The sequence below is a fragment of the Ascaphus truei genome, chromosome 8, assembly GCF_040206685.1.
Source record: "Ascaphus truei isolate aAscTru1 chromosome 8, aAscTru1.hap1, whole genome shotgun sequence".
NCBI lineage: Eukaryota > Metazoa > Chordata > Amphibia > Anura > Ascaphidae > Ascaphus > Ascaphus truei.
Window position 1 is genome coordinate 43,660,943 of NC_134490.1, and position 13,597 is coordinate 43,674,539.

The 13,597-nt window shown below is 45.1% G+C and overlaps 1 protein-coding gene across 2 annotated transcripts in view; it reads left to right on the forward strand.

The window, feature by feature from the left end:
• The window catches only part of LOC142501622 (alpha-2-macroglobulin-like), a 72,613-nt gene that overhangs the window by 39,754 nt on the left and 19,262 nt on the right, over positions 1–13,597 (forward strand). For both annotated transcript variants that reach the window (XM_075611747.1, XM_075611748.1), the window contains exons 19-25: positions 394–622; positions 704–830; positions 4,143–4,261; positions 5,218–5,269; positions 6,001–6,084; positions 11,426–11,602; positions 12,249–12,330. In XM_075611747.1, the coding sequence (XP_075467862.1) occupies positions 394–622; positions 704–830; positions 4,143–4,261; positions 5,218–5,269; positions 6,001–6,084; positions 11,426–11,602; positions 12,249–12,330 (870 nt within the window). The remainder of the gene's footprint in view (positions 1–393; positions 623–703; positions 831–4,142; positions 4,262–5,217; positions 5,270–6,000; positions 6,085–11,425; positions 11,603–12,248; positions 12,331–13,597) is intronic.

Consider the following 13,597-nt stretch of genomic DNA (forward strand, 5'->3'; position numbering starts at 1 on the left):
TGTCCCCTCAATTTAACCTGACAAAGAAACATTTCAATTTTGGAAAGCTGTGTATGTACTATTACGTCTATGAAGAAATGTCTGTTTGATCTGTAAAAAGTAACAATAACTACTGCTTAGCAAATCTCCATTTATCTGAAAACGATGATGTTAATAATTCTTATCCATGTTTTCTGTGTTATGTGTTATACAGTTTTACATGTACTGAAGAAATCTACATCTTTTTATAGATTGTGAAATATTCTTTATGGCCTTCTTACATTTTGTTCATCAGCTTTCAATATCTCTAATGTAATCTGTATACCGTATAGTAGAAATGATCTACAGATGCAGAGACACTGTGTAGACAGTAAAAATGACAAATAATGTTCTGACACCCTTCATTTCTTGTAGTTCCCATGGAAAGGCTGAGCTGAAATTAACTGTTCCAGACTCCATCACAACATGGAAAGCCAGCATGTTCTGTACATCACCGATAGCTGGGTTTGGTCTCTCGGAACCTATGTCCCTCCTAACATTCCAGCCTTTCTTCCTGGACCTCACTATGCCGTATTCTGCAATCCGGGGTGAGATGTTCTCTCTAAAAGCATCCGTGTTTAACTACCTTTCGCACACCATCAGGGTAAGTGGTCACCAAGCCGTGCTCTCATACTTGTCCAGCTCCTCTCAGTCTTGGTCTATCCTCCTCTTCTCATATTTTCAGGTGAGCGTTTCATTGGAGAATTCTGATCAGTTCTTGGCTGATCCCACAAACAAAGAAGAAGAAGGTTACTGTGTGGGAGTTAACAGCAGAGTGACTGTGTCTTGGATAGTGACCCTAAAGTCATTAGGTAAGAAATATTATGGCTCCCCACTATGAAAATATCCATCCTTCTTCAACCCAATCCTGAAATGTACCTGCTGCCCCCTCACTGAGAAATCTAACTCCTGCCGAGTCCCATCTCAGAACTGTACTGTCTCCAACTACTGTCCAATTCAGAAAGTTGCTTTCACCCATCCCATAAATCTATCCCCTGCTTCCTCCCTAACCCAGAAATGTATCACAGTACTCCACCACACTTATCGGCCTATTCTCTAAACTCTGATGTTATCACTGCCAAATCGAACGGTTTGGTATGACCTTACCTCACGAGCTGACAGTTGCATTATCACGTTATTCACAAAGAATTAAGAAGAATTATCGCAAGTTACAAACCTTGAGGTAGGAAAATGCCAATACCACTCTAGATAGCAGTGACCTTATCTCAGCCTTTTTCTAAGTTCTACCACTGCGATATTCCTGCAGTCTGTAAGAGCTCCACAGAGAGAGCAGCAACTCCCTGCTCAGATCTTACATTCAATCACACAGTTTTTATTATAATATTAATAAAATATTGTTGCAGGGGGTCTCCAGAGCTGAACAACATTACTTTCAGGTCCAGGGACCCCCTGCTTCCCAAGTTACAGGCCCCGGTATGCAGTGCCGGTGTCTCCTGTGCATTTAAATGTCACGGTCATATGACATGGGAGATTTAAACAATACAGGGAGATACCGTCCCCCTACACCGGGGCCTGTAACTTGGGAAGCAGGGAGGTCTCCATAGCTGAAAGTGTTTCAGCTCTGGTAACCCCTTAATTCAATACTGTACTGTGTTATTAAAATAAAATCAATTTAATTACCTTAGCGGCTAGCTACTAAGACAATGAAGGGGTTAAACCTGAGTACCTCATTTCTTGGGGGTAGAAAGAGTAGGTGAAGGGGGTAGTTGCCTCAGGGTGGGGGGTTAGGTCTATCGGGAAGGTTTTTTGGAGGGGTTAACCCCTTCACTAACATAGCGGTTAACACCGCTATGGCAATGAAGGGGTTAACCCCTCCCGCTACCCACCCGAGAGGCCTAACCACCCACCCTGGGGCAACTACCCTCTTTGCCCACCCCCTCTACCCCCAAGAAACATTGAAATACAACAACTCACTAACACACCCCTCTAACCTCAACCTCCCCCCCACCACCCAACATATACAGTACAATAATGGGCAAATTACTATTATCCACATCTGGAAAATAGCATGTTTGCCCATTAAAAATAAAACCGTATCCAGCTAGCATAAAGTAAATTAAAATTGTATTTACCCCTGCCAGGATGAAGGCCGTCCTCGTCTTCCTCCTCATGCTCCGTGGGTAGCAACATTACAGTAAAAAAAAAAAAAAAAACTACTGGCAACTAACCATTTAATCACCTTAGCGGTTAGTAACTGTTAAAGTAATTAAGGGGTTAACCCCCCCTCTCCCGCTACCAACCCAGGAGGCCTAACCCCCCCCAGGGCAACTACCCCCAACCCCCACCACCCATTGATTGTCACAGTGGTAAACCATGCCCCCCAATATGGGCAAGCTAAAAAAAACAAAAAACGCCACAAAATAAAACAAATTACATTGAAATTAAAACAAGCATTTCACAATAAAGCCATTGATTGTGACTGTGGTAAACCATGTCCACAATATGGGCATGGATTGCCACAATGACAATGAATGGTCAAGCAAAACAAAAACATAACACACAATACAATACATTACAATGAAATTAAAACAAAAATTTACTAAAAAATGCATTGCTTGTCACTGTGCTTACCTATACACAGAAAGGGGCATAGATAAGCACATTGGCAGTCAATGGGGATCCTAAAAAAATACACTATTAAATAACATACAATCAATGTGTTTCTTGTCTTTGCTGTCTTCACCCCTGTCCTACTCAGGCACCATCTCTTGACCCACAACTTAATGCTCCGCAACAGCCGATGCGAAGAAGTCCATGATAATATGGCTTTATTGTGAAATGCTTGTTTTTAATTAAATGTCATGTGTTTTATTTTGTGGCTATTTGTTTTTTCGCTTGCCCATTCATTGCATTAGTGGCAATCCATGTCCATATTGGGGGCATAGTTTACCACTGTGACAATAAATAGGTAGAGGGGATGGGGTCAGTTTCCCCAGTGAGGGTGGTTACGCGTACCCGGGTGGGTAGCGGTGGAGGAGGGTTAACCCCTTAATTACTATAGCAGTTACTAACCGCTAAGGTGATTAAGGGGTTAGTTGCCTGTAGTTTTTTTTTATTGTAATGTTGCTGCCCATAGAGGACGGCCTTCATCCTGGCAGGGTAAGTAGAACTTTTATTTAATTTATGCTGGCTGGATAATGTTTTATTTTTAATGGTCAAATGAGATATTATCCAGATCTGGATAATAGGGATTTTGCCCATTACTGTACTGTATGTATTAGAGAGGGAGGCATTGTTGGGGGTAGAGGAGATGGGTTGTAGGGTGCCCATTCATTGCCATTGGGATTTTCTTCACTCCTATTGAGGGCATAGGTAACCACACTGGCAATCAATGGATGTATTGGCTAGTTTTGTGTTGTAATGTTTATTGGGGGTAGATGGGATAGGTGAAGGTAGTAGGTAGAAGGTAATGAAGGGGTTAACTCCTCTCACAACCCTTCCAGTAGGCCTCAACACCCACCATGGGCCAAATACTACCTTCACCCACCACCTCTACCCCCAATAAACCAGGCACTAGTAGTTCACCCATTCATTGCTTAGCGGTTAGCCGCTAAGATAATGAAGCTGCCTGTAAATGTATTTTTATTACATAGGATGGAGTCAGGGGTCTCTGGAGCTGATATTAATGTGGGTCAGCTCCGGAGACTCCCGGCGTCAATCCGATGCAGTAAAAATATTTTTTTTCTTCTAAGTCACACCGCGGATCCCAACCCGCCACCGTTGAGGTGGCGAGATGAGAACTGTGAGTTGCAGCCGCAGTGTGATTATCAAAGCTACCTGAATTGCTTGATATCTCAAAAAAGAGTTGTAGCATTTTTTGAGCTCCCGCTCGGTTTGCCTGAGCAGGAGCGCTACTATTCAGGAAGAAGCACTTCTCGAGCGAGTGTGGCATGCTATCGAAGATTTGTGAATAGCTACAGTACCTATGCCAACTCGTTCGAGAAGTGCTCAAATGGTCCATGAGTTAGTTATCGAAGTTTAGGGAATAGGCCCCATAGACTTTACTTCCTTCATCCTCCCAAGTCAGAGCCGCGTCTTTTGCCAGCATACTGTATGTACCCCATATTTTTTAACCCATGCCAATGATCCATTTTCTCTTTTAGGTGAAGTGAACTTTACAGTGAGTGCACAGACACTGCCAGGAGAAGGCCTGTGTGGCAATGAAATTGTAGAAAACCCCAAAGGGAGGAAGGATACAATTACCAAACATATTCTGGTGGAGGTAAGAACCGGGTGGAGATGAGTGACAGGTCAGAGATCACCAGCTATTAACATATAATGGTACCAGACACAGAGACTCAGCCTATGAGATCTGCCCTCTTAACTGCAGTGTGGCACAAACAGATGGGCTCTATGATTCAAGGAGGCCGTTCCTCTCACCGGTATTAATTATTGTTATTGGTTTCTAAGCCTTTAAACTCAAACGTCTAATTTTACTTTTAATAAGAAAAATACCACTTATAAGCACATTCACGTCTCAGACATGTTCACAAACCCATTATTTTTAGCATACAATGCTTCCACTGTAGCCAGGTATTCTGGGTAATGACATGTACTGTAAACAGGCCCATCCCTAGGTTATGTGCCACCCTTAGGCAAGCACTATTTAAGATGCCCCCCCACCCTCCAAAAAAAAAATATGTCCCCCCCTCAAAAAAAAATATTCGGTATCTCCTGCTCAGATTTAGATGTCCCATCACATGGGTCAATAGGAAGCTTCGTATTAGCCCATGTGACCGTGGGATTTAAACCAGAGCAGGAGGCTTTAATAGAAACTTTGGGGCACAATCGCATAGAAACTCCTATTCAACTCATATGGAGTGTCTGTGCCATAGTACCCACATCTGCACTCCCGGTTTAATTAATAGCCTCCACAGTCTCAGACACATAAGAATGACTTCTTAAATACAGATCATCATCCCTCCTCATCTCTGCTCCGCTCTCCCCTCATCACCATCATTAGATCTCCCTCTCATCATCATCAGATCTCTCCCCATCATCATCATCATCATCATCATCATCATCATCATCATCATGTGTCCCCACATCATCATCAGATCTCCCCCTAATCATCATCATTATCAGATCTCCCATATCATCAGATATCCTCCACTGTACAGAGTACAAGAAATAAAAATACCACTGATGAGGATTATTTTTATTTATCCCTAAATACAGCCGGAGGGTGTAGAAAAGGAGGAGACCCAGAATGCAATGATATGTGGCAAAGGTAAGAGACCTGACCCTGCCTGGCTGCATACTCTGCTTTACCACTAGGAACGCCTCCAACTCAATCCCTTCAGTGCCCCTTGAACATGCCTTGCAGAGCACTCTGCATTTCCAGTACTGACCCTCACACATGACCAGGGCCTGCTGGGAGTTTGACAGGGCTTAGTGCAGGGGCAGTTTGGTGGGGCCCTCTTACCTGCTGCAGAGCCCGGTATCTCCTCCTGCTGCAATGCGTCAGCTTGTAATGACATCAAGTGATGTGTGGGGCCTCTTGCCTGCCCTCATGTCATGTAATGTGGCATTGTCATGGCGATGCATTGCAGCAGTAGGTGATGCTGGCGCTTAGAGGCCCTGTGCTCTCCCCCGGCAACCACAGTTTCAATTAAACAGTGATTACGGAAATTGGGCCTGGGAGAGTGTGGGGCCTCTGCTACCTCGGGCCAGGTGTGACTGCACTAAGGGCACTGCCATGAAGCTGGCCCAGTGACCAACCCATATTTCTATTATATACAGCAGTACCCAAAACCCTTTCAGTGCTGTCCCCTGTTCTGTTACTTCTATCAAGGATTTTCTAAAAACAAAATAGTTTTTAAGTTGCTCCTGTTTGAAACCACTCAGCTGATAAATTTAATAAGCCAGGCAAGAGTTGGAGCTTCTTAGAGGAACAGAATTTGAGGACATTTAACCCTTCACTCTGCTTGGCATCCATCTGACCCTCTTTTATTTATACAGATTCTGAGATCTCTGAGAAGATTTCTCTGGAACTCCCGGACCATGTTGTGGAGGGATCCGCGCGGGCGTCATTCTCTGTACTTGGTGAGTTATATCATGTCACATTCACTGGGCCACAGACCCAATGGAGACCTCTCTTGGTCATTGTCTTATTAAGACTCTTTCTTTTGGTTACTGCCCCAATAAGACTTTCTGTAGGTTACTCTCTCAATCGGGGTTATCGTTAAAATGCTACAGGGCCTCAATTGGCTCTATCGCAGTTTAATGAAGATCTCCCAATATGTTAGTGTCTCAATGTAATGCCCTCGGGTTGCAGAATCCATGGAGTGTATTGTGATATACTGTACTAAAAAATCCACAAAATGCGAATCGCCCTTTTTAAGATTGAACCGCTGAAATCCACGGACCTAAGGAACCGGCCGAACTGCCGAGGATCCAAATCCGCCAAAAAATGTGCCCATTTCTACTCCTGACATCTCCTCATCTCTTTTCCTCTCTCTAGTATTACCCCTCTTCTTGTATATTTTTTCTCTCCCTCTACCTTTTGCACATTCTCAGTTTTCTCTAGTTACCTCCTGTCCCCTTTGTTTTCTTTTCCATTCATTTCCTCCCCTCTGCCCCACATCATTATGCTGTGAAGTTGCTTCCCTGTTCCGGATAAGATTTATGTCTCATTTATTTGAATAAAGCAAAACTCTTCTCTAGCACTGAGAAGATTTTTTTCAGAGCATTTTAAATAGAAGTCTCTTTCTTGTTCCCTTTTCCCTCTCTCTCCTATTTCATTCCTTCTGTGACTCTACATATTGCTCTCGCTCTTCTTCTATCTCCGTCCCCTCTCTAACCCTCCTCTCTCTCTCCCTCCCAAAACGCTCTTTCACTACTCCTCTAACCCTCTCTCCCATCTTAACCTAACCTCTCTCTTCTTCCCCTTCAACCTCTCTCTCCTTCCCTCCTGTATGTATGTATGTGTGTATGTATGTACTGTATATATATATATATATATATATATATATATAGTGCTTGACAAACCAACCAAAAATTTACTCGCCAAACCAAAAATTCTACTCGCCACCTAGCGCCGCCCCTAAGCCCGCCTTGTAAAAAAGAAATTGAATAAATTCCTAGTAAGAACTAATAACAACATTCATTTTTGACATAACAGTTTATTTATTGTATTACATTTATACATAATTACAATTAGTCCTTGTTACATAGTTGTGTGTGTGTGTGTGTGTGTGTGTGTGTGTGTCTGTGTGTGTGTGTGTGTTGGATGACTTCACTGATCTAGAAAAAAAAAGCCAGATGTGAATGACTACTTTCCTGAACCCCTTAACCAGTGTCTGGATGCCCCCACTTCACAATTTCTAAAGCAGCAATCCTGCCTGGGATCTTACCTGATCCACTGTCCCTCAATGTCCAGGTACCCTCATTCCCGCAATGTTCTATACTGGAGGGAAGGTGTTCCCTACCTGTCTTCTGGGTTAGATAGAGGGGATTCCGATGTCTCCCGTGTGAAGCTTGAGAGTCAGATCTGGAAGAAAGCAGTATAAGTTATTTTGGTGTAGGTATTCTGGACCCAGGCTCATGTAGCATGTGAGTAAGTCCATGTATCTTAACTCGACCCCTTTTAAAGCACTCAAAGGCCTTCTATTTTCTTCAACTTTATTTAGGGGAGTTAACAGAAATATAAAAGCTCTATATGTGGATTGTGCTAGCAGATTTCTCTTGTCAGGTGAATAACCTATGAGAGGAAGGTGTTCTGCTGTGGAAGTGATTCTCTAAGGGGAAGGTAAAAAGGATTTCCCATTCTGAGGGAGCAGTGGAAGAAGTGTCTACTCACTTTGGCTGCTTGTTGGAAAGAAAGAGCACACATTACTGTCAGACAGGAACAGGCTAAGGGGCATAACAATATGCAGATAAAGCAGGAGGAGAGGACTAAACTAATTTCAAACTGTGAGTTTTGGTAGGTTGCCAGGGCAACTGACTAGAGGCTGTGTAAAAGGGGATTACAGCAGGGCCCCGCTTCTCGGCGCCCCGCTTTCCGGCGATCCGCTTATCCAGCGGCACCGAGAAGGGGGCCGCCATCTTGGATTTTGGTTCGCGCATGCGCAGAACGGGTGGGTGCGGCCGGCGCGCATGAGCAGACCGCTGTCTGCGCGCGCAGACCGTAGTTTGCATGCACAGACCATAGGCCGCGCATGTGCAGAATGGCGAAAACGCCGTTCTGTGCATGTAAAATCAGTGAAAATCGCCGGATCCGCTTTCCGGCGATTTTCACTATACGGCGGGCCCCTGGAACGGAACGCGCCATATACCCGGGGCCCTGCTGTACTTGTAACAACTATGTTGCAATATACACAGCTCTGTCTGCTTCAGAGCAGGGAAAAACATGTAAATTTAGCTGGGGAGGCCTGGCGGCCTGAGAGCAGGAAAAATACTGATGTATCCCTGAATGAAGAGAGATGTTATGTGCTTGTCACTGTTGCACACTGCACATTTGATGGCTTCTTTACAGTCTTTGGCTAGATGGGTTATGGAAGCGCAGCACCTGAAGCAAACTCTAAATTCTCTGAGTAGGTCCTTGCGTTCCTCTAGGGGCTTCATCCTAAACCCATTACCCTTGTTAAGTGGGTGTTGCTTCTTGTGTAGGGGCATTCCCTGTTTGGGTCCCCTGTCTCCTTGCTTGGAGCATTAGAATGATTGGGATGTGTAAATGTTTCAGGAGACACGTCTGTCCTGTGGACCGATATAAGCATTTTGGTGCTACCGTATCTTGTCACCGGTCCTTCATTCTTTAGGTTGCTTGCACTGGGTGCAGTTGGTGTACCTAGGATGAAGCTAGGATAATTTTTTGTTCTTGCTACTTTGCGAATAAAGCTCAAGAAGAATGAGAAGGGAGGGAAGGCGACTTGCTTCTCCCTTTTGTGTTTTGAACCTTGCGAAGTTCATTTTTCTTGGAGGTGTCAAGATAGCTTCTCCAATATGGGTTTCACTCCGCAAGCGGAATCTAAGACGTTGAGACCTGATAGAGATTGGTCTTCTCTTGAAGACTCCGATTTCTACAGCCGATCTCCGATCTCCCGTAACTTTGAGTAGTCTTTGGCTGTAATTCTGGGGAAGTTGTCTCTTGAAGAGTGCATCCTCGACTGCTTCGGGGCTACCAAAGCACTTCTCTAGCCTTTCCCATACTAAGTCAAGGCCTACTTGGGGGCAGTTTACGTTTGCTGCCCTGAGCCTCTTTGCATGCTCTGCGGATTCTTTTCCCAACGCTTCGGGGCTACCAAAGCACTTCTCTAGCCTTTCCCATACTAAGTCAAGGCCTACTTGGGGGCAGTTTACGTTTGCTGCCCTGAGCCTCTTTGCATGCTCTGCGGATTCTTTTCCCAACCATTTGGTTAGCAGGCTGAATTCCTCCCTCGCAGAGAAGCCCAGACTCTTGATTGCGTCCTTGAATGTGACCTTCCATATCCAAGAAATGCATTGATTGTCACTGTGGTTATCTATGCCCTCAACGGGGGGAACAGATTGCCAATGTGGCTATCAATGGACACCCTGTAGTCAACAAAACTGTTTCTTACCTTTGCCAGTATAAAGGCTAATCCTCCTTATCCACCACTCTTGACCCATGAAGCAATGATCCTCAGCTTGAAGTACAGCATGTGATGTGCAAGGCCATATATAAGATACCATATGTCTAACATCAAATTTGGCAGTGAATGACTTCTATACCAAACTTGATGGAATCACATGGTAAAGTGGACTTAACAAGCGTTAAGTCACTTATCGAAGCTACCTGAATAGGCCCCTTAGCCGTAGAGCAACACAGGAAAAGGTATATCATTGCAATATTACAGAGGGAAAAATACAGTTTTAGCTACTTTGTGAATATAAGAGGTGAACGTGACACCTAGGCAGTGTGCTTGTGATACTGGGTATATGATAGTTCTGCCAACAGTAATGAAGGAGGAGGCACTAGGCCAGGCTTGGGTGGAAGTATGAGGAGCTTTGTCTTTGACATGTTTAGTTTGAGTCAGCGGAGGGACATCCAGGATGATATAGCGGAGAGATATTCACAGACTTTTTAATCCGTACAGCAGGTCAAGGGTTGAAAAATAAATGTGTGTGTCATCATCATAGAGGGGATATTTGAACCCAAGAGATGTGATAAGGTCACCTAGAGAGAGTGTGTAAAGAGAAAAGTAAAGAGGTGCCAAGCCACTGGGTTACTCCCACAGAAAGATCAAAAGAAGAGGAGGATGTGTTGTGTAACGGTTTTTCTCGACCGGCCTGACCCACCCAATCTCATATTGGCCCCTGTGGTCTAACCAGTCCCCATTACAGTGTGATGTCTGGTGGTGCACCTGTTGGCAACAGGACTCCTGAGTCTCCCGCACGATGTTGTATTGGGGATTGCCAACCCAGACAGGCAGCTGAGGTAGTGAGCTTGAGTCCTACCTAGATCCAGTGCAGCGCCTCCACCTCATCAGGATCCCAGCTTGAGCTTGTGGATGGTCCTGGTGAGGAACTCCTCTGTGGTGCAGCCCCCTGCGTAATCACTCCACACTTACACACGAGGGTATCTTTTATCAGAGTCATCTTTATTAGTACGGTGGGCCAGCTGTCCTCCACAATGGGTGAATTTAGCCCTCCATTGTTCACCGTACTTCCCTTTGAAAGGTATTGTCCTCCTAATGTAGGGATTCCCTATCCCCGTAGGGATATCTATTCTGCGCCAGGTCCCTGGTCACAGTCTCATTAGTCCTGTAGTGTACCAACTCTTAACTCCTCCAACTACTTAGCAACAATCTCTGAACTATCAATCCCCAGAAGAACTAACTTTTGATCAGTGCTGTGCCTTATGTATCCTCTGGGGGCTGACACAACTCTGACATCACTAACCATGGAGTCAGAGCCTGTGGCCACTCCCATCCATACATAGGGCACCTCAGCAGGGTGTGAGGGCAAACCTCCATGATTACTGCTGGCATGCCCATAACTTACCAGGCCTTACTGTCAGCAGGAGAGATGACTGCAGCCATTTTACAGCATGGTTACAGTTGTAAAATGAGACACTGAATGTACGATGGGAAAGGTAATCCAGGATAGAGCTCTGTTAAGGATAACAAGGGTATGGAGAATGTGAAGGAGAAGAGGGTGGTTCACATTATCAAAGGCTGCAGAGAGGTCGAGGAGTATGAGCAGAGTGTAATGACTTTCTCTCCCCCCTCTAAGACTCTCTCACTCCCTCCTCTAACCCCTTCTCTCCCTCTCTTACCCTCCTCCCTTAACCCTCCTCTCTCCCCCTCCCTTTACCCTCTTTCAATCCCTCCTCTCTCCCCTCCCTAAACCTTTCTCTCCTCCTCCTCCCTCTATATATTGCTCTCTATTCCCCTCCATAATCCTCCTTTCTGTCTCACCCTCTTAGGGGATGTCTTGGGCACAGCCATGCAGAACCTGGGGAGTCTCCTTCAGATGCCGTTCGGATGTGGAGAGCAGAACATGGTCCTCTTCACTCCAAATATCTACATCTTGGAATATCTAAACAACACCGGTCAGCTGACCCCAGAGGTCAAATCAAAAGCCTTGAACTACATGAGTAGTGGTGAGATATCTGCTGAGCATCGCTCCATTATCCCCTCCTTCCCTGCTTTATTCTAACTGAGCATCACCCCAATACCCTCCCTTCCCTTCTTTATTCTAACAGCATTGCCCCAATACCCCCCCCGCTTCCCTGCATTATTCTAACTGAAAATTACCCCACTACCCCCCTCCTCACTCCATTCTTTCTGAGCATTGCTCCATTACATCTCTTTTACACCTGCAATAGGGAACGTTTTTTCTTTAAATTCTTATCTGACCCATAAACGTATGTGTGCCTGTAAACCATTACTCAAATCACCCCTGTCTGCTGAACATGTGCAGAGCATTACTACATTCACCCCTGCCTGCTGAACATGTGCAGAGCATTACTCTATTCACCCCAGGTTGCTGAACATGTGCAGAGCATTACTTCATTCACCCAACCCCTGCTTTATACATGCATAGCATTAGGCCATTGAGCACTTTCAGGCTTTCAACCTGCAGAACATTGCTCCATTTGAGGTCTTCCCTGCTAACCAGTTAACCATTTCCTTTATGGTGAGACCTCAGACATGGACATTTTGCCTTCAAACCTTTGTAGATCATTTATCCTCTCGTTGGGCTCTGCAGATCATTGCACTTCCTATCAATGTCATGTTTTATTTCAGGTTACCAGAAGCAGCTGTCATACAAGCACAGCGACGGCTCTTACAGTGCATTTGGACCACAGTTTGATGAGGGGAATACCTGGTATGAACACATGGGGGTGCTGCAGAGAACACATGGGGGTCCTGCAGAGCAGGACTGAGTGGTAGTTGTGTGGCGTGATATATATTAGGCTACGATTATACAGAAAAATGCCTGTGGTGTCGTCCGTAGTGAAAATGTAGTAATTTTGGTAATTTTGAAAATGCATCAACTGTCTCCCGCTTTGCAGTAGCAAGTGGGGAGACAGATGAATTTGGTTTAGCTACTTATCACGTATGAATGAAACTTGTTTTTTTGCGCCGTGCGGTGTCGCAATGGGCGACACCATGGTTGTTTGAGAGAGAGAGAGTGAGCACTAAATATATTATGTATATGTGTAATTCCAGTCAATAACAATTAGTGCCAGATCATCAAGGGGAACAGATATCCCTCATCTCTGCTAAGTGAGTCCAGGTCATAGCTCTCTCCCAAGCTCCACTCTCAGAATAGTGTATATATGTATGTACAGTATGTATATATATATATATATATATATATATATATATATATATATACGGTAATCAACTATCGTGTGTAGGTAATAAACAACGTGTTAAAGCAGTATATATATATGTAGCCCCCTTTCTCCAATAGCTGAGGGAGACTACCCGTGCTGACGTTACCTACGTGGCTTAGCAGAAGGCCTGATCCTCCGCCACTGGAAGCCTGGGGTTACCAAGTTCGATGAGGGCCTCCACCTGAGAGAGATCCTAACGTAGTAGGATTACCTCTCCAGGACCCAATAGTCAGTAAACACACACCAAGTATATAACAACGTATTTACTAACATATAAACGGGCAACACTACAATAACAAGGCCATGCAAGGCCGTACACACACAGTGCCAGCCACCACCTTATCCACACCACAATGAGGTTCCGCAAAGTTATGAGGGTGCCTTGAGCACCTAACCCTCAAGTGTCCACAAGACAGGCCCTCCCCAAAGTGTGTGAGGAGTAGCGCTACCCCTGTGTATGTGTTACGCCGGTGCTGCCCGCAGACCAGACCCGTCCCTTATACTGAGGTGGGGACGTATATATGCATGCACCCGCAGCAGAAGGAGCGTGTCCCGAGTGTGGTGTTTTGGCGGTGCCAGGCCAGGTGAAAATAGCTGTAGCAATACTTGCCAGTACCGGTACAAGAAGAGATGTCGTGTAGCCGTTAGCCAAGGTCAGGGAGAGGAGAGATCCGGAAGGTCGGTGTCCAAGCTGAGGTCGAGGGGCGTGAGAAGCAGCGAGGTCAAGTGAGAGCCGAGGTCCAGAGCCAGAGA